General features: G+C 45.1%; 1 protein-coding gene and 1 long non-coding RNA gene across 10 annotated transcripts in view; one reads left to right on the top strand and one right to left on the bottom strand.

The window, feature by feature from the left end:
* The window catches only part of LOC119957052 (dedicator of cytokinesis protein 7-like), a 179182-nt gene that overhangs the window by 146921 nt on the left and 4862 nt on the right, over positions 1-27399 (bottom strand). The window contains exon 1 of one of the 9 annotated variants that reach the window (XM_038784664.1): positions 3572-3597. The exons of the other annotated variants lie outside the window; for them this stretch is intronic. Coding sequence (XP_038640592.1) covers positions 3572-3591 — 20 coding nt within the window. The 5' untranslated portion in view covers positions 3592-3597. Of the gene's footprint in view, positions 1-3571; positions 3598-27399 lie in introns of those variants that run through there. 9 annotated transcript variants of the gene reach the window in all.
* Positions 4728-7416, top strand: LOC119957055. The gene is made up of 3 exons (XR_005458735.1): positions 4728-4786; positions 6421-6464; positions 7279-7416. It is a non-coding gene; the product is annotated as an uncharacterized LOC119957055 (long non-coding RNA).

Genomic DNA, 27399 nt, shown 5'->3' with positions numbered 1-27399 from the left:
GACACGCTCAAGGGGCTGAATGGTCTAGTCCCGTTCCTGTAAGATAATCAATTCTGGAAAGGAGTTCTAAAGAAACTGGATGAAACAGTGTTTAAAGAGGAAGGACATATTCAAGGAGATACTGAAAGCTATGAATGTCGCTGTTTTAGAACTCAGCCAACAGCAGGAACAGCTGGTTAATTCCCAGCAAGCAGTGTTAATAAGGTCAGATCTGAAAAGCCAGCTGCTGGGAAACCAGAGAGGACACTTCAAGAGAGATTTGAAGGCAGTGTGTGGTGAAGGTTACTGGCATTGTTCAAAGAAGCGGTGCTGCTGTATAATATTAATTTTCTGACAAAGCTGTGGTTATAAAGTGCATCATACTGAAACACGAGCTTTTGATGGGCTTTTGAGAGGCATAGAGTATGAAAGCCAAAAAGTTGTGAACATGGTTCCCAACTCTGGGCACCTGAAGGATGTGAGAGGGAAGCTTAAAAGGTTGGGAGGGAGAGTAGGTGAGGGGGGATTGGGGGGCGGGGAGGGGGGGGGGGAATAAGGGGCTCAGAAACTGGACAGGCACAACGGTATATCATTTCTTTCCCTGGCCCTGTTGCCATCTGAGATGACAGACCAGGTCTCAGTATACCTCATCTGAAAGAAGGCACCTTCAATACTGCAGCACTCCCTTAGTCAAGCGAAATTATAGCCTGAAATCGCTTCAGGCGTGAACCCACAACCGTCTGATACAGAAGTCAGACTGCTATCAACTGAACAAAGGCTGACCCTTTCAAAGGGTACAGTGGTTCACAATACTCTCCACAACTTTCATAAAAGGAATCGTTTCAGGATATGTCATAAAAGGATGGTGGATTGCAGCATATAACAGTAATGCCACAATGCAATTTTTTTCTCATTAGGGACAGCTGTCGCAACCCAACTGGACCAGCATGGTGGCACAGTGGTTAGCACTGGTGCCTCAGCACTAGCGACCCGGGTGCGATTCCAGCTTTGGGTGATTGTGAGGGATTTGCACGTTCTTCCTGTATTTGTGTGGGTTTCCTCCAGGTGCTCCGCTTTCCTCCCACAATCCAAAGATGTGCAGGTTAGGCCATGCTAAACTGCCCCTTAGTGTCTAAAGGTTGGACGGTGATGCAGGGAGAGTGGGGGTAGGTAGGATGCTCTTTAAGGGGGTTGGTGCAGACTTGATGGGCAAACGTGCATCCTTCTGCACTGTCGGGGTTCTATAACATTCTGTAACTGCTCATTTGGTGAGCAACAGAGTTTACCACCTCTCCAAACAAGTAGAAAATGATAAGAAACGTGGATGAGTAGCTTGCTAAATTGGAGATTCAAAAGCTTGCATCCCAGCACTCTCACATTTATGGAGCCAACGTTATTACTAAAGACTGAAGTACTCATCATTCCAGTGACGTGCCCAAGACATTTGGCTGTCGGCGTGAAAACGGTGGTGTTTTACGCCAGGAAAACAGGTGCAAAATGCCCACCGATCCCCTGCTCCGGTGGGGGCTAGCAACCAGGCAGCATGGAGCGCCCAGCTCTAGCTGCAGATCCGGCCTGGAGCATTGCCGGGTCCGTGGCTGCGCACGCACAGCGGCGGCCGTGCTTCATGGCGGACACAGCCCGTGGACCCAGAAATAGCCCCCCACCTGCCCAGGTCCGCTCGTGCGCCCCGGACCGCCCCCGCCGTGCCCCCAACCCAGAACGAAGCTCCCCCCCCCCGCCCGCAGATCGGCCTCCCCGGACTATGGCGGTGCTGGACTGAGTCCGCAGCTGCCAGGCTGAGTTCACGATGGGTGAGACCATGAGAATCTCACGTCGTCGGGAACTTGGCCGGTTGGGGGCGCAGCATCACAGGGCAGGACTCAGGTAATGGCCTGAGGCCGTGGATACAGTGTGCAGTGTACTCCTAGAGTACACCACTTTTCAGGGGGCGGAGCATCGTGAAAGCGGTGGCGCCCCCGATTTTGCCATCATCGGAGATTCTCCACCCCCTCGCCAAACGCAATTTCGGCGTTGGGGATCGGAGAATCCAGCCCATTAAGTGTGCCCACAACAGAATCTACTCCAAGCACCACAAATCCTGAAGTTGCTTTCCCTCTACCTCACATACCCTCGTATGTTAGGTTTCGGACCAACCAGAATCACAAACAAAAGCTAGAAGAAATATTATGGCCATGTTGGGATTGTTCAGATTTCAGCCTGTGTATTGAGTAAACCTGTGTATTGAATAAACACCTATTACTCGGACTGACTAGTCACTACCAGGTGACTATGCAATGCAATTACGTCACTCTTGAAGCAACTGAAGTTGGGCAGTGGTGCAAGAAAATCACGACTGATCCTGACTCAGAACACAGAAAAAGGAGGGGGAAAGGCAGCCAATGAAGGACTCATTCATGAATAGAATAGAATTGAATTTTACAGCATAGAGGGAGGCCATTCGGCCCGTCGTATCTGCACTTGGTCCCAAAAGAGCTGCCCTGCTCGTCCCATTCTTCAGTCCCATCTCCATAGCCCTCTAAATTCAGCCCTTTCAAATATGTATTGAGCTCTCTTATGAAACCTCCGATGGAATCTGCCTCCACCACTCTCCCCAGGCTGCGCATTTGAAACTCCAACAACTGAGTAAAGAGGTTTCTCCTCATCTCACGCCTAGCTCTCTTGCTGACCATCTTAAAATTGTGACCCCTAGTCACAGACATATCAACTAGTGGAAACAGAATATCCTTCTTTACCCTGTCAAACTTATTAATAACTTTGCACACTTCAATAAGGTCACCTCTTAATCTTCTCTGCTCCAAGGAGAACAAGCCCAATTTCTCCAATATTTCCTTGTATCAACAATTCCTCATTCCCAACCCTGACCTTCACAATTATCCCAAGCTTTACAGCTCAGCAGTTTTAGATATACCATAAACAGGGAGGTGAATCCCTGGGCCACTAACATAAGATAAATGGCTGTGGCTACCTTTCTAACCAGTTAGTAAAGCGAGTCAGACTGAGAGATTTTCTTTTTGCTCCTTGGCTTAGGTTTTGCAACAGGAACTGATTCATTGGGGCTTCAAGCCCTTCTATAGTCTACCCAGCTCACTGTGAGAAAAGCAATGATTTGCTTTCACTGCATTAAAAGACCATCTGTAACACATGACAAGCCGATCAGGAATCTGGCTCGAACCTCCTAAAGATACAGAGGATATAGTGGCTTCTTACCAACATATTCCTAACATGAATAACTGGTAACTCAAACGTCACCCCTTCCAGGAAACTGATCACAGACCCTTGGATTTCTCATATGAAGCAATACACAAACTATTAGGATGAGAAAAAAGCCTGCACTAGAATTCCCACAAGTTTCTTTGGCACAACTAGCCGTCCAATTCCTTTCCCTCTAAAGTCAGGCCCTTCAGGGGGGAAGGAGGAAAGAAAATTGGCGTTCAATTATTTTCCCGAACCAATGCAACTTCAGGATTGGATCAGAGTCTGTGTATAAACACAAGGCATTTTCGTAACTTCCCAAACACAAACCACAGTTGTTCGGTCTGCACAGCCATTAACAGGGGCATTCGCTCACCTAACATACAAGATGCTCATGTCATTTCTCGCCCCCACCCATCTCAGTTTCTAGAGTTTAAAATCAGTTTAGAACCATTGACAATAGAAAGCCAAGCTGTGAGTAATCTTTGAGGTCATAAAGAGACACAGACGGGTTAAATGAGTGGGCAACAAAGCAGCAAACTCTTTTTAACACTATAAGTAAAAGGTGAAAAACCCCAGGCAACAAATGAAAGAGGTTTTAAATAATCAACAATTTTGCATATGTCCAAATGACAGATCAAGAATAGATTTCTGATACGAGCATTTAACGTGATTGACATTGTGTATCGATGGGAAAGTGGGTCAGACTGTAGAGGAAGAGGAATCTGATGCAACTGTGGCCTGTGGGTATAGGAATGATAAAAAGGGCACTTCCCCCTCCTCAAAAATATAGAAGAAAAAGGGTATTCATTATTTTTAAGTGGTTGAGCATTTCAGCCATTAATTGAAGGATTTAGAGTTTTGGACAGCATCCCACCAGCATTCAGTTTTCATGCACTCAGTCACTGCATTTAGCAGACTGCCCAGCTCATTCACTCTATTCAACTAATCTCCTGCGCCGATCAGACACTTAAGCTTGTGTCAGACAGTCTGGATTGATTTTCAGATGACCGTGAGGGTCACTAGATTATTTTATCATTAAGGGATTCACTGTTGAGTCTAATTCTACCCTTGCTAGCATGTGTGCACACTGGAGCACAGGACCCACAGTGGGGAATCAAGTCTAGAAACTCTGCTTGATTATCTCTTCTGTAGTTCCAAGGGCAATTGAATTGACTCAAATGGAGGATCCCAAGTGAGATTCCAAACAAGGCTAAACGCTGCACTGATTTGTGCTCTGGGAATTGTCGATATAGTTCAGGACTACTGTGGGTCGGAAACTTCACTAATCCACCACGAAAGCTCAAAATACCGGCCTCTTCCATAACAATGCTTCCAATTTTGGAAATGAATGAGTTAACCATGGGAAAACGTCAACAAGGCAGGATCCTGGACAATGTGTTCTGCTCAACTGTTATCAGTCAAGCTGTTGGCAGGAAACCACCGCCTGCTTCCTGCCATTCACAGCCTTGGTTTATCATGGTCACCATCTGCAGTAACATCAAGACACTGAATCTGTTTAATTCACTGTGTGGGTGTGTAGTATGTTTATGCCCCTGAGTGAATCCAAGGCTTCCATTCTGGGCACACGGTCAGTAATCAATCTGAGCTTTCCTGCTTAGGGTAAAACAGGAAGGGGATCCCAACACCCTGTATGACTTAGAATAGAGAATTCAGCAGGAAATAATATTTTGATTTAAGCTACAAACTGCTTTTATATTGCTGCCATTGAGCTTGGATTCTGGGAGGCCATTATCTGTGAACCTTTTCTAGGTATTTCCATTGGTGAATCCAGTTCCCCTATACCAGTGGCAGGTCCCATGGCCTCCACTCTGGTTTAACAAGTCCCGAGATGGATTATATGTCCAAGTGGGGTGGGTGGTGCTGTCGAGGAAATGGTTGTCTGGAGGTTTGTGCACTCCTTCCGACACCTCAACTTGGCCTCTGCACATTCTCGACAAAGTCTCTCAATGTGTTCAGTGCCTTCCTTTTTGAGCCGCCTCAATTTTGATCAGTCACCAACCAGGGTTTCCCAACGAGTCAGCAGGTGACATTCTCAGTAACTTGTGTCACGACATTCTATCTCCAGAGATTAATGTATTATTCAATGCTGATGATATCCAGAAATTGATTTTGCTGTAAATCTGCAGCAGGGGCAGCACGGTACACAGAGGCACCGCTGCCTCACAGTGCCAGGGACCAGGGTTCATTTCTAACCCTGGCTGGCTGTGGAGTGTGTATATTCGCCCAGTGTCTGCTTGGGTTTCCCCCGGGTGCTCCGGTTTCCTCCCAGAGTCCAAGGATGCGTAGGTTAGGTGGAATGGCCATGCTAAATTGCCCCTTAATGTCCAACTGTTAGGAGGGGTTATGGGAATTTAAAAAGCTGATATGGTGACCATGAAACTGGCTGTCCGTCATATATGTAAAAACAAAATCGGGTTCACGAAGGAAATCTGCTTTTCTTTCCTGATCTGACCTATCATTTTCAAAATGTGTGCACCAAATTTTGTTCTATTGTCACCTGTCTATCCAATTAACCACCATCACAGAACCATAGAATTCCTACAGCGCAGGAAGGGGCCATTTGGCCCATTGAGTCTGCAATGACCCTCTGAAAGAGCACCCTACCTAGGGTCACTCCCCCTCACCAGAGAACCCAGAGGAAACCCACGTAGACACGGGGTGGGGTCCTGTCCTAACCAACAATCACACTCAGGATCTTGTTCTCAATTCATTCATGGGATATTGCCCATCCATAACTGCCCTTGAACTGTGTGATTTGCAAGGCCACATTACTGTGGATCTGGAGCCAGACCAGGTAAGGATTGCAGATTATAGGATATTAGTGAACCTTTTTATGTCAATCAACAATGGTTTCATGGTCACCACTAGATGTTTAATTGCAGATTTTTACTCAATTGAAATTTCACCATTCTGGGTGGTTGGATTTGAACCCAGAGCATTACCCTGGGCCTCTAGATTACTAGTCCAGTGACAATTGCACTACTCCATCTCCTCCCCATAGGTACAGAAAGCCTCTTTTGCTAGCACGAGCACACATCAACAGCACCTTCTGTTACGGCGCTGCTATCTTTACCCCAGCAAGGTAAATTTATTCAATTCAACTTAAATCCTCAACTGAGGGGAAATGTAAATCACCATTAGAGCTTAATCAGCTATATTAGCTATTGACATGGTCCTAAAATAAAATATATTTCCTTCCAGAGTATTTAGACTAAACAAAGATATCTCAGAATAAAATATGCAGGGTACATTAAAGTATAATTATCTCTCCTATTAGAAATTAACCTCTCAGAACTTAGAATCTTATCATTTAAGAATCTTAGAATAGTTAGGGTCATTGAGGTTTACAGATAGACTACAACCTTTTACATGGTTACTTTATAATAATTTATAAGTTTAAATCTTGGATATTATTGTAATAGTTTGAATATTACGGATTGTAATGCAAGACAACCAAATTCATCTAAATATTTATTTGCAAGCGTCAAATCCACTTAGAGAATAAAAGGATCAAAGAATCCCGACAATGCAGAAGGCCATTCGGCCCTTCAAGTCTGTACCGACCCTCTGAAAGAGCACCCTAACTAGACCCAATGCCCTGTCCTATCCCCGTAACCCCACCTAACTGTTGAACACTAAGGGGCAATTTAGCATGGCCAATCTACCTAACCTGCATATCTTTGGACTGTGGGAGGAAACCGGAGCACCCAGAGGAAACCCATGCAGACACGGGAGAATGTGCAAACTCCACAGTCACCAAGGTTGGAATCGAACCCAGATTCCTGGTGCTGTGAGATAGCAGTGAGATAGAGATACCACTGTGCCACCGTGGATGTTCAGTGGGATATTCAAACAAATATCAAACTCGTTTTTTTATACTTACAATCAGAAGTATAAAGTGTAGTTTTTGCTGTCTTTGTCTCCGCTGAGGAAACCTTTTGTAAGATTTCAAATCAATGAATTACACACAAAATCTGACTGGTTTGTTTACTGCAGTGTTTAATATGAAGAAAATCTGTTGCATTTGAATAACCTCACCATTGTCTATTTTGCTTTCAGATCTCTTTGTCCTGAGAAGCAAAACTTATTTCTCTAAATAGCAGTTGTTATCAGCTTTAGCATGGCTCCCTGTCTAGTGAAGCCTGTTCTCAAGGTCTTATGCATCTATGTATGTGAAAGTTGTGCTATCTCACTCTGTTCTTTTGTAAAGGCTTTCTAGTTGGGCTTTTAGCCAAATTAAATTTTTAACCCATCTCACAATCAGATTCAAATCTTTAGCACTTTAACATGTATTACCTTGCCCTGCAAGCATAAATTAGATCCAAGAAGAAAATAACAAATTTTATTTTTGATTTTGTATCTGGGCACAATGACCTTTCCATTGTCTTTTTTTTTTAAATCAGACCTCAAAGATCAGTCGGTCAAGCCACACGCACCATTACAAAAACACAAGGATCCTTTAAAGGGGACTCACAGCTGTTGGCATTCAGTTTGAGCGCCACGGCAGCCGTCGTTGGCTAGGTAGAGCGCACAACTCCAAAATCGCATCTCACGACCTGACTTCTTGAGTTTGCGAAGCCCTGGTTTAACATTTTCATCCTTGACTTCTTAGTATGTACATTCAGAAAGCACATGTTTGAAGAGGAACTTCAGGACAGTCGTATGGAGGTACAAACTGATAAAGGGCAAGTTCAAGACCAAAGTCAGGACACACTTCATAGAATCATAGAAATAGCAAGAGGAGATTAGGCCCATTGCATCTGCACTGATCCTTTGAGAGACCACCCTACTCGGACCCTATTCCTGCAACCTCATCCTAAGGGGAAATTTAGCGTGGCCAATCCAGCTAACCTGCACATCTTTGGATTGTGGGAGGAAATCCAATCACGCGGAGGAAACACATGCAGACATGGGGAGAACGCGAAACTCCAAACAGACAGTCACCCGAGGTCGGAATCGAACCCTGATCCTGGGCACTGTGAGGCAGCAGTGCTAACCACTGTACTACCTGTAAACCATAAGGCTTGTCCGGGATTTGAACCCAGGACCTCGCGCGCATTTGATGATTGACCAACCCTAAGCGAGAATCACACCCCTAGACTAACGAGCCAACTTTTAACTTACAATAATTATTAGTATCCAGACTAGTCAAGATTGAGGCAGTGAAAGAAAAACATTAAAACATTCATGAGGCAGATAGATGAACTCTGACTGAGTAGCTTTCCCAGAGTTGAAGCAGTGGCTCCAACATAATATCTTATGTCTTCAGAGGTTTTTGACCAGCCTATGCATCGGAGAGTATAAGTGTTGTGTTCCACTGCAGAATTAGTTCATGCACATGTATTTGGGAGATGGTGCACCAAACTCTAATCACTTTTGAGTAGCTTTCAAAGGGGAATTGAAACAAAATGAATTACAATTTAACACTGCAAAATGTTTCCAGTTTCTACCCAGTCATTTTCATACAGAAGTCACAAACCTCAATGAAACCTCACAGTAGGGCAGGAATCAGAAGCAATGCTGTCTGTCTACATAGCCAATTAATTGCATAAGCTTAAGAACAACTAAATCAGGTGCTGTGGGAGTCTAATATTAAACAGGCCAGACACTGAAAGATCCAAACACTAATAAAATTATGTTGCTTTACAATTAATCGCAATTAACTCCATCATTTATAATGCATTTTGTCAGCTTAATAATAATTCATAGTACTCAGCTGCTCTCTAATATATGCAGCTATTATGTCAAAATCTCAATGTTACAAAGTTAACTGGTCATTAGAATCCATCATCGAATCTCCAGTCAAAGGTAACAATTTCCTTGAATCCATTCGAAGAATTCATTATTCCAAATAAATCGCTGCAAACCTTTCAATTAGATTCTAGCTTGAAATCAATCCCGGGTATCCATTATTTAGTAAATATGCCGCACCATTCTTCTCCCTCTCACATTCAGAATATTTTAGTGGGTAATAAATCATTTGTGCTCTGAGAATTGTTGCAAAGCTCTTTGAAGCTTACCTCAAAAGTTAGATTTTGGCAGAGATGCTTCCTTATATCTGGCACCAAAAACACAAGTTTAAATCTCCAAGGGGAAAATATTTAGCACATAAAGCCCCATTTAAAAAACTGAAGGAGTCTGTGAACCACTTTAATTTTCATGAGATATTAGTTTCTGATATCACATGTGGTGTATCTGATGAGCCTGACTGCACTGATTATTGTGAAGGAGTTCAACTTCGGCCTCAACTGTAACCTGATGTGACAGGAGGTCTTACCAGGAAAATGTTGGAGCATTGCTTCTATCAGATCCACAAAGTTTATTTTGTAATAAAGCCATCAAACACTTATGAAGCCTTTCACTGCGGGAAAATTGCAGACTTTAAGACAGCCAAGATGCCACTGCCAACTGGCAGGGGCACTGCCCAGGGTGCCAGTGCAAAGCTGGCATTTTTGCACGGGTGCGATCGTGCCGGGGTGCCCTGCGTGGGTGTTGGGGGGTGCATTGGGGCTTGCACAGGGTCGCTTCGGGGGCCTCAGAGATCAGGATGCCATTTTCCAATGAACGGAGCTCCTCGGAGCACAAAACGGGGCTATGTGCGGCCTCGGCCTTGCGTGTTCCCCGTTTAGGCCGAGTCACATTTCATAGCCTTGGGTTTCTGGGCGCTGCGATCGCCAGGAAACACACGGCTAAATGGGCTGACTTTAGGACTTTGTTCCCATTTTGTTAAATCTCACCCTTAAATTCTCACATTTCCCATGTGGAAAGCACAAACTGCACATACGCCAACACTGCAAGTTAATCTTCCAATATTTCATCCGTTGCAGGATTTCGTGGAAACGGAATCCCGGCAAACGACTGGAGTTTACTGTATATCAGAAATCAAAAAAATCCATTCAGAACAGATCTCAGAGTTAAATTCAAGGGCACAATTGCTCTTTGTTTTCAAATGCATGCCGTAGGCTATGGTTAGGGCTGAAGTCCCATCTTCAGACCTCCTCTTATGAGAAGTGGCTTTGGTCAACATTTTGGCAATTGATGCCAATGGGCAGACACTGGAAATTTACCAATGGTGAAAGTGGAGCGGGAGATCACATGGGCGGGGAGAGTGGTTGGTGTTGAATGGAGAGGGTGGGGGAATGGATAGAAAAAGAAAGTCAGCTGGTCAGTGGTGAAAGACAGATGGAACATGGTCCAATTTTAGAATTTGGTCAGGAGGGTGTAACACTTCTCATGGTTTGGATGATGTCACAAACCACAGCATAAAAGCTCACACTGTTTATAAAAGATTTCTGATTTCAGAGGGCACCTCACAGCCATCAACATACTCCATCACTTGTTTCTTCACTCATATTTCAGTCATTTTGCATTTATGGAGCTAATATAAATGGTTTGCATAGAGCTGAAGGAAGGGTACATGAATGGATGGCTGCTGGGTGTAGGAGTGATGTGGAGATTGTTCGGTTATGATTCTGAGGGTTAATCAGAATTGGGTGGAGGGAGGTCATACATCCTGTCGAATTAGTACTTGCAGTCATTACCTTTTATGCTAATGTGGGTGGCTGTTCTGCGGGAAGGGCAGCAATGTCGGCGGGAATTCAGCTGTTGTAGTGGGCGGAGCGGTGAGTATTTAAACTAGCTGTTTTGCTGCTTAAACAGCGGCCACAGGGTCTATGGGAATAAATTTGAAGAGTGACATCACAGCAAAGCAGTGACCTGATTGGCTGGTAAGGAAGGTGCTCCAATTAGCAGTAGCTGGGAGAAATTTAACTCTTTGTGTGTTGGTAAGTAACATCTTTATTCCTTTCACTTATTCGTTATTTGATATCATATTTGTAATCAGTTATGGTAAAGTGTAAAAATTGCAGGAGATCCCAGACTCGTGTTATGCTCCTCGTGCTCAATGTGGGAGTTCAGGGACGCGGCCGATGCCCCTGACTCCTTCATGTGCGGGAAGTGTGTCCAGCTGCAGCTCCTTTTAGACCACATGACGGTTCTGGAGCTGCGGATGGATTCACTTTGGAGGATCCGCGATGCTGAGGAGGTCATAGATAGCACGTTCAGTGAGTTAGTCACACCGCAGGTTAGGATTGGTGAGGGAGGAAGGGAATGGGTGACCAAAAGGCAGAGAAAGAGCAGGAAGGCAGTGCAGGTGTCCCCTGCGGTCATCTCCCTCCAAAACAGATATACCGTTTTGGATACTGTTGTGGGAGATGACTCATCAGGGGAAGGCAGTAGTAGCCAGGCTCATGGCACCGTGGCTGGCTTTGCTACACAGAAGGGCAAAAAAAAGACTGGCAGGCAGATAGTCATAGGGGATTAAATCGTAAGGGGAGTAGACAGCCGTTTCTGTGGTCGAAAACGAAACTCCCGAATGGTATGTTGCCTCCCGGGTGCTCGGGTCAGGGATGTCTCCGATCGGCTTCAGGACATACTGAAGGGGGAGGGTGAACAGCCAGTTGTCGTGATGCATAAAGGCACCAACGATATAGGTAAAAAACAGGATGAGGTCCTACAATCAGAATTTAGGGAGTTAGGAGATAAGTTAAAAAGTAGGACCTCAAAGGAAGTAATCTCAGGATTGCTACCAGTGTCACGAGACAGGCAGAGTAGAAATTCAAGAATAGTCAGAATGAATACGTGGCTTGAGAGATGGTGCAGGAGGGTAAGCATTATGTAAATAGTCCAACTCGGGAAGGGGCCATACTGGACCTGGTACTGGGGAATGATCCCGGCCAGGTGGTTGAAGTTTCAGTCGGTGATTACTTTGGGAATAGCGATCACAATTCCATAAGTTTTAGAATACTCATGGACAAAGGGCAGCATGGTGGCTCAGTGGGTTAGCACTGCAGTCTCACGGCGCTGAGGTCCCAGGTTCGATCCCGGCTCTGGGTCACTGTCCGTGTGGAGTTTGCACATTCTCCCCGTGTTTGCGTGGTTTTCACCCCCACAACCCAAAGATGTGCAAGGTAGGTGGATTGAACACGCTAAGTTGCCCCTTAATTGGAAAAAATTAATTGGGTACTCTAAATTTTTTTTAAAAAGAATACTCATGGACAAAGGTGAGAGTGGTCCTAAAGAAAGAGTGCGAAATTGGGGAAAGGCCAAGTATAACAAAATTCGGCAGGAGCTAGGGAATGTGGTTTGGCAGCAGCTGTTTAAGGGTAAATCCACATTTGAAATGTGGGAGTCTTTTAAGGAAAGGTTAATTAGAGTGCAGGACAGACATGTCCCTGTGAAAATGAGGGATAGAAATGGCAAGATTAGGGAACCATGGATGGTGGGTGGAATTGTGAGACTAGCTAAGATGAAAAAAGAAGCATACATAAGATCTAGGCGACTTAAAACTGATGAAGCCTTGGAGGAATATCGGGAAAGTAGGATAAATCTCAAACACGCAACAAAGAGGGCCAAAAGGGGTCATGAAATATCTTTGGCTAACAGGGTTAAGGAAAATCCCAAAGCCTTTTATTCGTATACAAGGAGCAAGAGGGTAACTAGAGAAAGGATTGGCCCACTCAAAGACAAAAGAGGAAATTTATGCGTGGAGTCAGAGGAAATGGGTAAGATTCTTAATGAGTACTTTGCATCGGTATTCATCAAGGAGAGGGACATGACGGATGTTGAGGTTAGGGATGGATGTTTAAATACTCTAGGTCAAATCGGCATAAGGAAGGGGAAAGTTTTGGGTATTCTAAAAGGCATTAAGGTAGACAAGTCCCAGGGCAGCACGGTGGCCAAGTGGTTAGCATAACCACCTCACGGCGCTGAGGTCCCAGGTTCGATCCCGGCTCTGGGTCACTGTCCGTGTGGAGTTTGCACATTCTCCCCATGTCTGCGTGGGTTTCGCCCCCACAACCCAAAAATGTGCAGAGTAGGTGGATTGGCCACGATAAATTGCCCCTTAATTGGAAAAAATAATTGGGTAATCTAAATTTATTTTTAAAAAGGTAGACAAGTCCCCAGGTCCGGATGGGATCTATCCCACGTTACTGAGGGAAGCGAGGGATGAAATAGCTGGGGCCTTAACAGATATCTTTGCAGCATCCTTGAGCACGGTGAGGTCCCGGAGGTCTGGAGAATTACTAATGTTGTCCCTTTGTTTAAGAAGGGTAGCAGGGATAATCCAGGGAATTATAGACCTGTGAGCTTGACGTCAGTGGTAGGCAAACTGTTGGAGAAGATACTGAGGGATAGGATCCATTCACATTTGGAAGAAAATAGACTTATCAGTGATAGGCAGCATGGTTTTGTGCAGGGAAGGTCATGTCTTACAAACCTAATTGAATTCTTTGAGGAAGTGACAAAGTTAATTGACGGGGGAAGGGCTGTAGATGTCATATACATGGACTTCAGTAAGGCGTTTGATAAAGTTTCCCATGGCAGGTTGATGGAAAAAGTGAAGTCGCATGGGGTTCAGGGTATACTAGCTAGATGGATAAAGAACTGGCTTGGCAACAGGAGACAGAGAGTAGTGGTGGAAGGGAGTGTCTCAAAATGGAGAAGGGTGACTAGTGGTGTTCCACAGGGATCCGTGCTCGGACCACTGTTGTTTGTGATATATATAAATGATCTGGACGAAGGTATAGGTGGTCTGATTAGCAAGTTTGCAGATGATACTAAGATTGGGGAGTTGCAGATGGCGAGGGGGACTGTCAGAGAATACAGCAAAATATAGATAGATTGGACAGTTGGGCAGAGAAATGGCAGATGGAGTTCAATCCAGGCAAATCCGAGGTGATGCATTTTGGAAGATCCAATTCAAGAGCGGACTATACAGTCAATGGAAGAGTCCTGGGGAAAATTGATGTACAGAGAGATCTGGGAGTTCAGGTCCATTGTACCCTGAAGGTGGCAACGCAGGTCGATAGTGGTCAAGAAGGCACACAGCATGCTTGCCTTCATCGGACGGGGTATTGAGTACAAGAGTCGGCAGGTCATGTTACAGTTGTATAGGACTTTGGTTAGGCCACATTTGGAATACTGCGTGCAGTTCTGGTCGCCACATTACCAGAAGGATGTGGATGCTTTAGAGAGGGTGCAGAGGAGGTTCACCAGGATGTTGCCTGGTATAGAGGGTGCTAGCTATGAAGAAAGGTTGAGTAGATTAGGATTGTTTTCGTTGGAAAGACGGAGGTTGAGGGGGGACCTGATTGAGGTCTACAAAATTATGAGAGGTATGGACAGGGTGGATAGCAACAAGCTTTTTCCAAAAGTGGGGGTGTCAATTACAAGGGGTCACGATTTCAAGGTGAAAGGGGGAAAGTTTAAGGGAGATGTGCGTGGAAAGTTTTTTTTACACAGAGGGTTGATGGGTGCCTGGAACGCTTTGCCAGCGGAGGTGGTAGAGGCGAGCACGATAGCATCATTTAAGATGCATCTAGACAGATATATGAACGAGCGGGGAAGAGGGAAGTAGATGCTTGGAAAATAGGCGACTGGTTTAGATAAGGCGCAGGCTGGGAGGGCCGACGTGCTGTAATTTTTCTTTGTTCTTTTTGTTCTTTGTACGTGTTGGAGCAAATCTGCAATAACAGAGCCAGTCTGTCAGCATTTCCAATATTCAAGAGGCTGAACCTCATTCACCCCAATTGCCTTAAGTGGGGTGTTTTAACCATATCTGTTGTGACGACATCTTCATAACTGGTCAAACGCCCATTGCATTGCTTTCGGATTGTCTGGAGTCTTTACCGGTTTACAGTTAATGCTCCGTGGGAATTCAGGTCATTTAAGGTACTTGGAAATTACAATGATCAGCTGCAAGTTAGGAAATTGGTTGTAAACTTCAGCCTTTGTGTCAATGAATAACTTTCTTACTAAGTGTTTGCAAATAATGTATGACACCTAATACGTAACAACATGTACAAAACACAAGACTTATAAATCTATCCATAATGTTTTGAAAATTGTCCATCTGGCGTGCATTTGTCCATCACACGTAAAGTGTCATATGTTAGGTGCAAAATATGCACCCCACTTCAGTCCAATTGGGTCAAATTTCACTTTCATTAAACTTTAACATGCAGCCAACAGATTAATCAGCAAGCAGAAATTAAAACTAATAGGTAGGTCCAGAAATCTACAAAATAAATATAGGCTTAACCAATCAACTTACCCCCAATCATTTCAGACACAAATGTGGGTTTCTCGCTAAACTGAGCATGTACTACTGGTTTAACATTTTTCAAATGGAAACGAAAAAGAAAACAGTTGCGCCTGCTGTGCTGAACTAGAATGCAAATTGAACCAAACACACTGTCCCTGACATTAACATTTATATGCTCATGCATCACTTGTCAACCGAATCTCTCTGGCCTAACGCAGACAGAATACTCTTTCAACAAGACTTTTTCAAAAGAATTACTCAGGCAACCAACCTATACCTCAAACACAAAAAAGAGCAGCCTATCAAACATATATACAAATAAAACACACAAGGAGTTTGCAACTGCAAGAAGTGGCTTGGCCCCTCTCTTAGGCAGCTCGCCAAACACCATGTTCATATCCTCAGTACACATCGAAGCAAGCTGTGCCATTTTGTATGAATGAATCTTTTTTAATTCCACTGTACATTGTCAAAGAAAGAAAGCAAATTTCATCATAAAATAGAGACAATGCTTCATTATTGTTGCACTTCCTGTTCTCAATTCCACATCCCAGAAGCATAATTACTGACTCACCACAAGCAGCGTCATAGGACGTGAACACCCCAGTTTCTTACATTAGTCAACTAGGCTTCTGTAGAAAGATTACTCGCGCACTGAAAAAAGGTGAAAGTGACTCGCTTTCCATTATTGAACAAAAGGACATATCTCAATTGTCCACAGACTATGGATTCTAGCTGAATTGTGCATGCTCAGCTCGGTTTAATGAATGTAAAATCTGTGAATTCAACTGCATTTCACCACACACAAAATAAAATCCACCAATACCCCATCAGGTCCTGTCACTGACACACATATATTACACTTACATAGAATTTACAGTGCAGAAGGAGGCCATTCGGCCCATCGAGTCTGCACCGGCTCTTGGAAAGAGCACCCTACCCCCTACCCAAGGTCAGCACCTCCACCCTATCTCCATAACTCAGTAACCCCACCCAACACTAAGGGCAATTTTGGACACTAAGGGCAATTTGTCATGGCCAATCCACCTAACCCGCACATCTTTGGACTGTGGGAGGAAACCGGAGCACCCGGAGGAAACCCACGCACACACGGGGAGGATGTGCAGATTCCGCACAGACAGTGACCCAAGCCGGAATCGAACCTGGGACCCTGGAGCTGTGAAGCGATTGTGCTATCCACAATGCTACCGTGCTGCCCAAAAGACCCTTGCTTGCAAGGGTCTTATAAAACTCCACATTGTAGTTTATAAGATACTGAGTCTAACAGTTTTGGAACAGTTTCCATGTTCTGCCTCACGTAAAGGAAAACCCTCAATGGACTTTGAAGAGAAAGAAAACAGTCAAAACCAAACCCGAGGGATGGGCGGCAGGGTTGCGCAGTGATTAGCACTGCTATAACACGGCACCGAGGTCCCGGGTTCGATCCCGGCCCCACGTCACTGTCCGTGTGGAGCTTGCACATTCTCCCCGTATCTGCGAGGTCTCACCCCCACAACCCAAGAAGATGTGCAGGGTAGGTGGATTGGCCACGCTATATTAGCACTCAATTGGAAAAAAAGAATTGGGTACTCTAAAATTTAAACAAAAGGAGAGAAAAGAGTGGGGGGGGGTGAATTAGAGGCACAAAAGCATAGTCAAAGAAGTAGTTTTAGGAAGCTATAGAAAGCATAATGAAATGACAAGTGGCGGAGTTAAGAGGGCAGGGGTGACATTGTTGATGGTGGTAAAGCAGATAGAGCTGGTTGTAAGCCAGTGTTGAAAGAGAGGAATGTGCCTACATGACTAATGCGCTGAAGAGACATCTGCAGTGGCGTGTGTGTGGCAAGGCAGTAGTAAAATTTGAAAGCAGGGACGTGAGAAGCCAGTAGAACCTGCCAAGGAAATGGCAGCGGACAACTTGGGCTGCAGCATGCTGAATGAGTTACAACTATTTTGCACAACACAAAAGAACTGAGTAAACAAAATCAATTTAATGGAGGGGATAAATTAAAGAGGCAGTCCCAAATAGAAAGTGGAGTCTGGCTAGTGTAGGACAGCAGGTGGAAAGGTCTTTCCTTCTCTCATGACTTAGTGGAAAATACTAGAGGGGTCAAAGAAGGATTCTCCGGCAACAGACAGCTGTAGGAAGCTCAGTGCTGAACAGCGCACCAAAAATGCACGTTCAGCCTCAGCTACAACTGGATTGCTAATGAAAGCATTTGTAGGAGGTCATAGCAGGGCCAACATAGGTGGATTCAACTAGTAACATTGATCTGGAAGAAATATTTGCTTCAAAGCAAACTGATCACTAACCTATAACAACCTATTCTCCATTAAAAAGCAGGACACATCAAAATGCTTACGTAGATTAAACAGTTACAAAGAATTAACTTTTTACGTATTTTTATTGCCTTTTTCCAATTCATTTCAAACAGTACACGGCAAATATATCAGGACAACTGGCACATTGTGTAAATAGAACATTTGAAAACCTGTATCTGAATTCAGCTTCATTACACAGTCAGGTCTGCTTACTTCCCTGGTATGGTAGCACAGTGGTTAGCACTATTGCTTCACAGCTCCAGGGTCCCAGGTTCGATTCCCAGCTTGGGTCACTGCCTGTGCGGAGCCTGCACATTCTCCCCGTGTCTGCTTGGGTTTCTTCCGGGTGCTCCGGTTTCTCCCCACAGTCCAAAGATGTGCAGGTTGGGTGGATTGGCCACACTAAATTGCCCTTAATGTCCAAAAAGGTTTAGGTGGGGTTACTGGATTGCGGGGATAGGGTGGAGGTGTGGGCTTGAGTAGTGCTTTTTCCAAGGGCTGGTACACACTTGATGGGCCGAATGGCCTCCTTCTGCACTGTAAATTGTATGATTCTATGTTTCAATCACCTTTTATTTTCAGATTCAAAGAGGACAATTGCTCTGTTATTTATAAGAATGAGCTCAAATGTGAAAAAAATCAAAAACAAAAAGGGAACACTGAATAAAAAGGATGTGAAAGTCAATTGCTTGCTATTTGCAAAGCAGGAATCTGTAACAGGAATGTGTTAATGTGGAGATTCTTCAGTCAGATGCAGCTGAACAAGTGTCAGCCAACAGCATCCCCCCCACATACTCTCCCAGCTTTATTGGCTTTAAATTAGACGAGAAAGATGCACTTTGGAGTGTGACCATTAGCGAACTGATAAACGAAAAACAGTGAAATTATTAAACGTGCCAAACTGAAAAGGATCAGTTATGGAAACAACGTTGTTCGATTTCCAGGAATTCCATCAGACTCGACCGTTTTCAAACCTCACACTTAATCCCTCATCAGTCCTGTGCTCCTAATTTTCTATCAAAATTAAAGAATGAGCAATGATGAAGCTAGAGGAGCAGCCAATCAATCAGTGTAGGCATGGAAGAAGTTCAACAAGACACAAAGGATGGGAGGCGGCTGAGGAACTGCACAATGATGTTGCTCACAAGTTGGTCGAGTTCCCGTGTTCAGCTCCACAAAGCTGGCAAGCAATGGCTGCAGCTATCCAGTGGCTTTGTCCCAAACATGTGGTCAACTGCAATGTCAGTTTCTATTACCAGATTATATTTTTGCAGTGAATGGAAAGGGAGGGGTTAGAGGGGGACTGAAATTGACAATGAATCATCCGCCAAACATAAACAACAAAAAAAACAGAAATGACAAAAATAAATAAAAATAAAGAGTCAGGCTGAGGTTACCTCCCCCTGTGAGAAAGGAACATCAACACAAAAGGAGACAGACCATTTTCTGCTACATTTGTATCCACCTCTTCCCGTTGCCCAGTTTCTTCATCTGTCACTGTCACCACCACTGCCCCCCCTCCCCCCTCCCAACCTGAACATTTTCCCTCTCCCTGAAGGGACTGACCATTTAGCCTGTTGGAGGTACTGACTGTCCTAAGTACAGGTCCATTGCTTGCAAGAAGGTACCTGGTGCTATGCCAAAGGTGCCATTATTCATGGAGTCATAGAGGCCACGAGTGTCCCCAGACACTACGAGTAGAAATCGGAGACTAGGCTTCTGGTGGAACACTGAGCATAAGTGAACAGCAATAGGTACTGGTGACAGGGAGAGTCTAGGAGTGAATATACCAGAGGGCAAAGTCCTCGCCCAACTATGCTATGCAGGACAAAGAAGATCATTTCAGAAGCTCAACTCAAAAATGACTGTTCATCTTTTCCAAGCAGTTACATCAGGCAAATGAAAGGCTCTATGAAGGAGTCTTGTCTAATTAGTGTGATATCAACTCACACTCTGCACCAACCTTGAAGGCAGCAGGGTTCTCATGGCGGCACGGTTGCACAGTGGTTAGCACTATTGCTTCACAGCACCAGGGACCCAGGGTCGATTCCCGGCTTGGGCCACTGTCTGTGCAGTTTGCACATTCTCCCTGTGTCTGCGTGGGTTTCCTCCGGGTGCTCCGGTTTCCTCCCTCAAGTCCCGAAAGACAGGCTTCTTAGGTGAATTGGAGAGTCTGAACTCTCCCAGTGTACTCGAACAGGTGCCGGAGTGTGGCGACTAGGGGATTTTCACAGTCACTTCATTGCAGTGTTTTCTTTTAAATGAACTTTTTTTTAAAAGTTAGAGTGCCCAATTTATTTTATCCAATTAAGGGGCAATTTAGCATGGCAAATCCACCTACCTAGCACATCTTTGGGTTGTGGGGGCGAAACCCATGCAAACACAGGGAGAATGTGCAAACTCCCCACGGACAGTGACCCAGAGTCCGGATCAAACATGGGACCTCGGCGCCGTGAGGCAGCAGGGCTAACCACTGGGTCACTGTGCTGCCCTTCATTGCAGTGTTAATGTAAGCCTACTTGTGACACTAATAAAGATTATTATTATTACAAAGCGAGTTAGCGTCACCAGCCTTTACAACTTTGCTGTAAGTTCCAAGAGCAGGCTCTAGGCTCCACATTGCATGGGGTAAGTGTCTTCTTTAGACCAAATATAGACAGGATTTCAAGAAGTTGCTCAACTTTCATAACTGGTTCTCCGCGGATCAGTGAAAGTGATGAGCTCTAATACATGGGAGCAGCAATGAGGCCAGGGGAGATGCAAGCATTGCTCTCTCTCTCTCAGGATGTTAGCCTTTACTCTCCCTCAAATAACACGCACCATGGTGCTAACAAGTCAGCAAGCCCAGGGTGCCATGCAGGTCGGGCTTTGGTGAGTTTGTCACGTATCTAATTGCACAACAGGGTTCTGGTCAGCAGTTAATCTTGAGGTCCACCTGTGTCTGGCAGGCATGTTAGCAGACTAAAGAATCCAGGCCATTCAATTGGAGGGCAGCAGAAATGCATCAGAAATAGAGGAGCAAGTCCTCTATGGCAGCCAGAGTTAGAACTGGCCAGGGTCAGCAGGCGATGCAATCAAAGGAATGGTGTTGTCAATTTTACTAAACCACTTCTTCAACCAAAGATGCTCAGATCAATTGTACCATCCCTATCAATGTCTCAGCTGAGATCAGCCAACTTAGCAGAGAACAAAATTCAAAGCTGCACCTGCCTTCAAAGACCTGTTAACCAATGTAACTAGGCTAACTGGGAACAATCTAATGCCTTGCTGAAGCTTTACATAAGCTCATCTAAAATCAGCAGAAAAAAACTAGAATGTGTTGTTCCCTGTTCAGACAATAGGGAGAATGAGGCATAATATAGACTACCACTGCAAACCAATGTCTTCTAAAAACATGAAGCAAAGCTGCAAGAATAACTACTACCATTTGGATGTGGGATCAATTGTAATATTTCCTGTTCGCTGACGACACAAAACTAGGTGAAGTGTAAATTGTGCAGAGGATTCAAAGAGGCTTTAAGACAGGTTTAGGCTAAGTGAGTGGGTAAGAGCATGGCAGATGCATTACAGTGTGAAAAATGCGAAGTTACCTAACTTGGTCGGAAAAGCAGAAATACAGAGCAATTCTTAAATGGTCGAGAGATTGACAAGTGTCAATGTTCAACGGGACCTGGTTGTCCTTGCTCATGAGTCACTAAAAACTGACATGCAGGTGCAGCAAGCAATTTGGAAGACAAATGGCATGACGGTCTTTTTCGCAAGTGTATTTGAGTATAGGAGTAAAGAGGTTTTGCTGCAAGTGTATAGAGCCGTTGTGAGACAGCAGCTGGAATATCATGTAAACTTGTTTTAGTCTCCTTACTTGAGGATTGATACACTGGTCATAGAGGAAATGTTCACCAAATGTTCACCAGACTGATTCCTGGGATGGCGTGATTATCCTATGAGGAGAGATTGTAGAGACTGCATATATTCTCTAGCATATAGAAGAGTGAGGGTGGTCTCATTGAGACATACTAAATCTTAGAGAGCTCAATCGGGTAATGCTGGAAGGATGTTCCCTCTGGCTAGGGGAGGGGAGGGGAGGGCGGTTTAGGTCCTGGAAACCTCAGGCACAACCTCAGATTAAGGGGTAAGCCATTTGGGAGAGATGAGGAGATATTTCTTCACTCTGAGGATGGGGAATCTTTGGAATTCTCTCCAAAGAGCTATGGAGGCTCAGTCATTGAATGTTTTAGGCAGAGATTGACAGATTTTTAGATACAATGGACATCAAAGAATATGGGGATTGATGAGGGCACCTCCTTCTCAACCTTGCCACCCGCCTGAGGTGTGGTGATTCTCAGCTTAAATCGCCACCAGTCAGCTCTCACCCTCAAAGGAGAAAGCAGCCTGTGGCTATCTGGGAATATGGCGACTTTTACCTTTAGTATGGGAAAATGGCATTTATATAACGCCTTTCATGGCCACCAGACATCCCAAAGTGCTTTATAGGTAATTAAGCACTTTTGAAGTTCTTCTTCTTCGGCTTCCTTGGGATTGAAGGGAACTTCCAATATTGAAGTGTAGTCACTGTTATTTGATAGAAAACACAGCAGCCATTTGCACACAATCTAGTTGAATGGTGAGCAGGCGAGAGTGGGTAGATGGCCTACTCCTGATCCTATGTTGCAGTGAGCAGGGAACCCCCTCCCTTTCCGACTAGCTCACAGATTGTTCACCTTCTTGCCAATGGGGATCTATTGAGAAGTCCCAGTGATTTCCCCTCATTTTCAATACTGCTAAATCAAGCATGAATAGGTTTCCTTTTAAACAATGCACATCAAATTCAGCCTGAAATTTAGCAAAGCTGCTCAATAAGCTACAGCAACCAGTTTTGCGCTAGTCTTGCAGACCTCCCTCTGAATTTCACACTAACTGCTTTCACTTCTTTACATTAGTCTATCACCAGAGCAATCGTTCCTGCTCTGGGTCAGGTTCGAGGTTACTCAAACTGTGCTGCGAACTGCAAAGTAGACACAGCGCCAAACTATATGCTCAAGAGTCGCAGCTAACATTTAACCCCGTCGACAAATTATTCTCAATGTATTTCCAAATACAGAGACAACGTGCAACCACTCAATGACACAACAAATCAAAAACAGCCTTCGCACTCAGATGGAATGACAATCAGTCATTAGTCCACCGGCCAAAGCTGGAGTTTTATTAGAGGATAAAATAAGTTGGCACTCCCCCAAACTCTATTACTTCCACGATCTTTAAAAGCTGTTGTGTTCATATTTTATCCTCTAATGAGACTGTGCACACTTCTCTATTGTCCGTTAACCAACTGAGGAAATGAGAATGGGTGTGTGACCAACTCCGAGGCGCCTGCCAAAGCTCATCTCGACCAGCGGCTTAAAACATGGATATAACAAAGCAGAAGGGGAGAAGGGGGTAAAACAAACACAGTGTGGGAGTTAGAAGAGTGGAGATAAAACAAAGAGTGGCACCTTCTCTGATTGTCCTTCTCTGATCCCGAGGAAGCACTAGGCTGCTGCAAAACTAAGATGGATCCTGCTTCCACCCATTGTTATTTCCTTAATACAGAGATGGGCCCGGGCAGATGAAGGATATATGAAAATGAGCTTGGGATATAATTTAGGGCTGTGTTCCTAACTTGCTATTGGCAGAATAAAGGTGTGAGCAACATCAAAGGTTCTGATTATATCGCACAGTTCTTTGCGTATTTAATTTTTACCATACTTTAGGCAACTAAGTAAAAATTAATTTTAAGAGAAACCAAAAGGGGCGGCACGGTGGCGTAGTGGTTAGCACTGCTGCCTAACGGTGCCGAGGACCCGGGTTCGATCCCGGTCCCAGATCACCGTCCGTATGGACTTTGCACATTCTCCCCATGGAAACGTGGGTCTCACCCCCAAAACCCAAAACGATGTGCAGGGTAGGTTCATTGGCCACGTTAAATGGCCCCTTAATTGGAAAAACAAATTGGATACTCTAAATTCATGGAAAAATAAATAAATATAAACCAAAAGAAAAACAAAACTTGCTTCATATAACACCTTTCATGACCACAGGACGTTCCAAAGCGATTTGCCAGCAACAAAGTATCTCACCCAAAGCACGCATACGCACACACACACTCTCAGTCATGCTGAGTTCTGATCAGGACTGATTTTTCTTTGCTTATCTATGCACATTAAGGTCAGCGACAACATTCTGACCCATTGGCTCTACTGCGATCTGCTACAGAACTCAGCACAATTTGGATGGGTCATTGATATAAACATTCAGCACTATTTTTTTAGAAAATGGGGGGGGGGATTGATTTTCCGCCTCAATTTTCAGCGGGGGGGGGGGGGGGGGGGATGGTGGAAAATCAAAGGGAGACCCAAAGCGTCTTTTACGCTGCTGGGGTTGCCCCCCCCCCCCCCCACGCCAATGATGTTCCCACCATGCAATGATGTGAATCCCATTTGAATAAACTGTAATATAAATAGTGGGCGTCCCGGTGTAATATCCCCCCCCCCCCCCCCCCCCCCCCACGCCAATGATGTTCCCACCATGCAATGATGTGAATCCCATTTGAATAAACTGTAATATAAATAGTGGGCGTCCCGGTGTAATATCTCCGCCCCCCCCCCCATCCCCCCACCCCGCGCCAATGATGTTCCCACCATGCAATGATGTGAATCCCATTTGAATAAACTGTAATATAAATAGTGGGCGTCCCGGTGTAATATCTCCGCCCCCCCCCCCCCGCCACACACACACACACACACACAGGAAAGCGCCCCCCATCCGACCTGACATCAGGTCTGTAAGGTTTACATCAGGTTTTCAAAAATGGGAAACTAACAAACAGACCCGATGGGGCCGTGCATGTAAGTACAAGGAGCCGGGGGCAGGAAAAGTGGGTCATGACCAGGCATTACCCTGGCACTGTCTCCTGCCAACCAGGGGCTGGTTTAGCTCACTCGGCTAAATCGCTGGCTTTTACAGCAGACCAAGCAGGCCAGCAGCACGGTTCGATTCCCGTACCAGCGCCGGAATGTGGCGACTAGGGGCTTTTCACAGTAACTTCATTGAAGCCTACTTGTGACAATAAGCGATTTTCATTTTTTCATTCATTTCATTTGATACCGGAGCAGTGCCAGGGGTGAGGGGGACAAGGGGAGGTGCCAGGGGTTCCGAGCCTCTGGCGGTGGGGTTCTTATTATTACCTTTTTCACATTGGAGTGCACTTTAAAAGAGTTGAGGTTGCTGGTGGGGCAGGCTGACATCATGGGGCCTGCATTCTTGGCATTTTTTTGGCAAAGTCAAAAGACATGGCGGGATAAGTCAAGAGCGGAGCCAGTGGGCTATGCCCCACTTTCCCCACCCGAGTTGACACTCAGTCAAAAATTCCATCCTCTCATCCCGTTTCGTCCCACAGATGCTGCCAGACCTGCTGAGCATTTCCAACATTTTCTGTTTTAACATCAGATAATGCCAGTTGGGAAAACTGAGATAACAATTTAGTTTTGGGGGTTTGATGTTATAAACCAACAATGCTTCCCGGACCATCATTAATTGCTTTTATTTGAATCATTAAGCAAGGGCTATGTAATACCGTTGCATTATCAAAGCAATGAGATAAATGTACAAACTCTCACCAATTGTCTAATTGATATGCAAATTCTTACAATTACAATGAGGAACGAGGCTGTCGTTGAACGTACTCTATTGGAATTGCATCACATTGGAGTATATTTGAGAGCAGTTCAGCAGATAGAACCTTTGCCAGACCTCACTTATATCATCTGACATCAAGTTGGAAATTTAATGAAGTAAAATGTCCGAAGGCACTTATAAAATAAAATTTGACACCAATCCTCATGAGCATTATCCAGATAAAGAGCAGACCAAAATCACAATAATGTGCCTCACAGAAAATCAGTACACTAAAGAACAATCAATACCAGGCAGCAACTTCCAGGCTTTAATTTAACCTTGAGTAGAATTTATCGTAGAATTTACAGTGCAGAAGGAGGCCATTCGGCCCATCGAGTCTGCACCGGTTCTTGGAAAGAGCACCCTCCCAACGGTCAACATCTCCACCCTATCCCCATAACCCAGTAACCCCACCCAACACTAAGGGCAATTTTGGACACCAAGGGCAATTTATCATGGCCAATCCACCTAACCTGCACATCTTTGGGCTGTTGGAGGAAACCGGAGCACCCGGGGGGAAACCCACACACACACGGGGAGGATATGCAGACTCCGCACAGACAGTAACCCAAGCCAGAATCGAACCTGGGACCCTGGAGCTGTGAAGCAATTGTGCTAACCACTATGCTACCGTGCTGATGGTTTTAAAAACACATCAGGGGTTCACACTCATTGTATGACGTTACCCGAACCTGAATGGATTTTAATACTTTGGTGTCATCACCTTCTGCCATCCATTCGTCTGAAGTCCTCTACCTGGAACCCAGAACCCGAATAATGACCTTTGCTGTACACACTTTGCAATATCGAAATCGCTGAAGCTCGTTTATGCATTTCAATTGAAAAGAAAGAAAGCTCAGACCGTGAAGATGACGGTCCTCCCCAGATTTCTATTTGTCTTTCAGTGCCTCCCCATCTTCATCCCCAAGGCCTTTTTCAAGCGGGTGAATAAGATTATTTTGGGCTTTCTGTGGCCGCGTAGAACCCCGCGAGTGAAGAATATGTTGCTGGAGTGCAGTCCGGGGTTGGGGAGGGTTTGGCGCTATCAAACCTGCAATTGTTACTGGGCAGCTAATATAGCCAAGATCGGGAAGTGGATAGTGGGCGGCATAGGAGCGGATGGAGGCAGCGTCATGTAAAGGCACCAGTCTGGGAGCATTGGTAACGGCACCTCTGCCGTTCTCGCTGGCCTGATACTCCACAAGTCCGGTGGTAGTGGCGGCTCTGAGGATCTGGGGACAATGGAGGAGATATGAGAGTGGAGGGAGCATCAATTTGGACCCCGATTTATAACAACCACAGGTTTGTACTGGGTAGGCTAGATGGCGGGTTCCAGAGGTGGCAGGAATCAGAAGGATGGGGGATCTATTTATAGATGGGAGCTTTCCGAGCTTGAAAGCTTTGGAGGATAAATTTAAATTGCCACCAGGGAATGGTTTTAGGTATTTGCAGGTGCAAGACTTCCTGAGAAAGCAGGTGCCAGCCACGGGGTATACAGGATGGAGCAGTTTCCAGTACCTGGGTGGGGGAGGGGGAGGTATCGGATATTTACCAGGAACTTTCGGAGGCTGGAGGAGCTTAAGTGCAAGTGGGAGGACGAGCTAGGTGGAGAGATAGAGGCGGGTCTATGGGCAGATGCTGTGCCAGGCTAAGCCTGATACAATTTAAGGTAGTCCACCGGGCACACATGACAGTAGCTAGGATGAGCAAGTGTTTTGGGGTAGAGGATAGGTGTGTGAGGTGCAAATCATGTCCACATGTTTTGGGCATGCCCGAAGCTTAGAGGGTTTTGCTAAGGCAATGTCCACGGTGCTAAAAACACGGGTGGTGCCGAGTCCGGAGGAGCTTCAAAGGAAATAAATCTCCAAACAAATCCTTGGAGGTTATCTGCAGGAATACTATCAATTTCATCTCATGCCCAATTATCTTTCTGTCACAAAAATAAATAAAATCTTGCCTCCTACACAACTGACGTAGAAGCTGCACAACCTCGCAAAACAAGCTCAAACACTTCTGCCGATTGTAAATCGCTGTGTCCC

The sequence above is a fragment of the Scyliorhinus canicula genome, chromosome 25, assembly GCF_902713615.1.
Source record: "Scyliorhinus canicula chromosome 25, sScyCan1.1, whole genome shotgun sequence".
NCBI classification, from domain to species: Eukaryota; Metazoa; Chordata; class Chondrichthyes; order Carcharhiniformes; family Scyliorhinidae; genus Scyliorhinus; species Scyliorhinus canicula.
The sequence above is the reverse complement of the archived record's forward strand: the minus strand, read 5'-3'. Positions and strand labels throughout refer to the sequence as shown.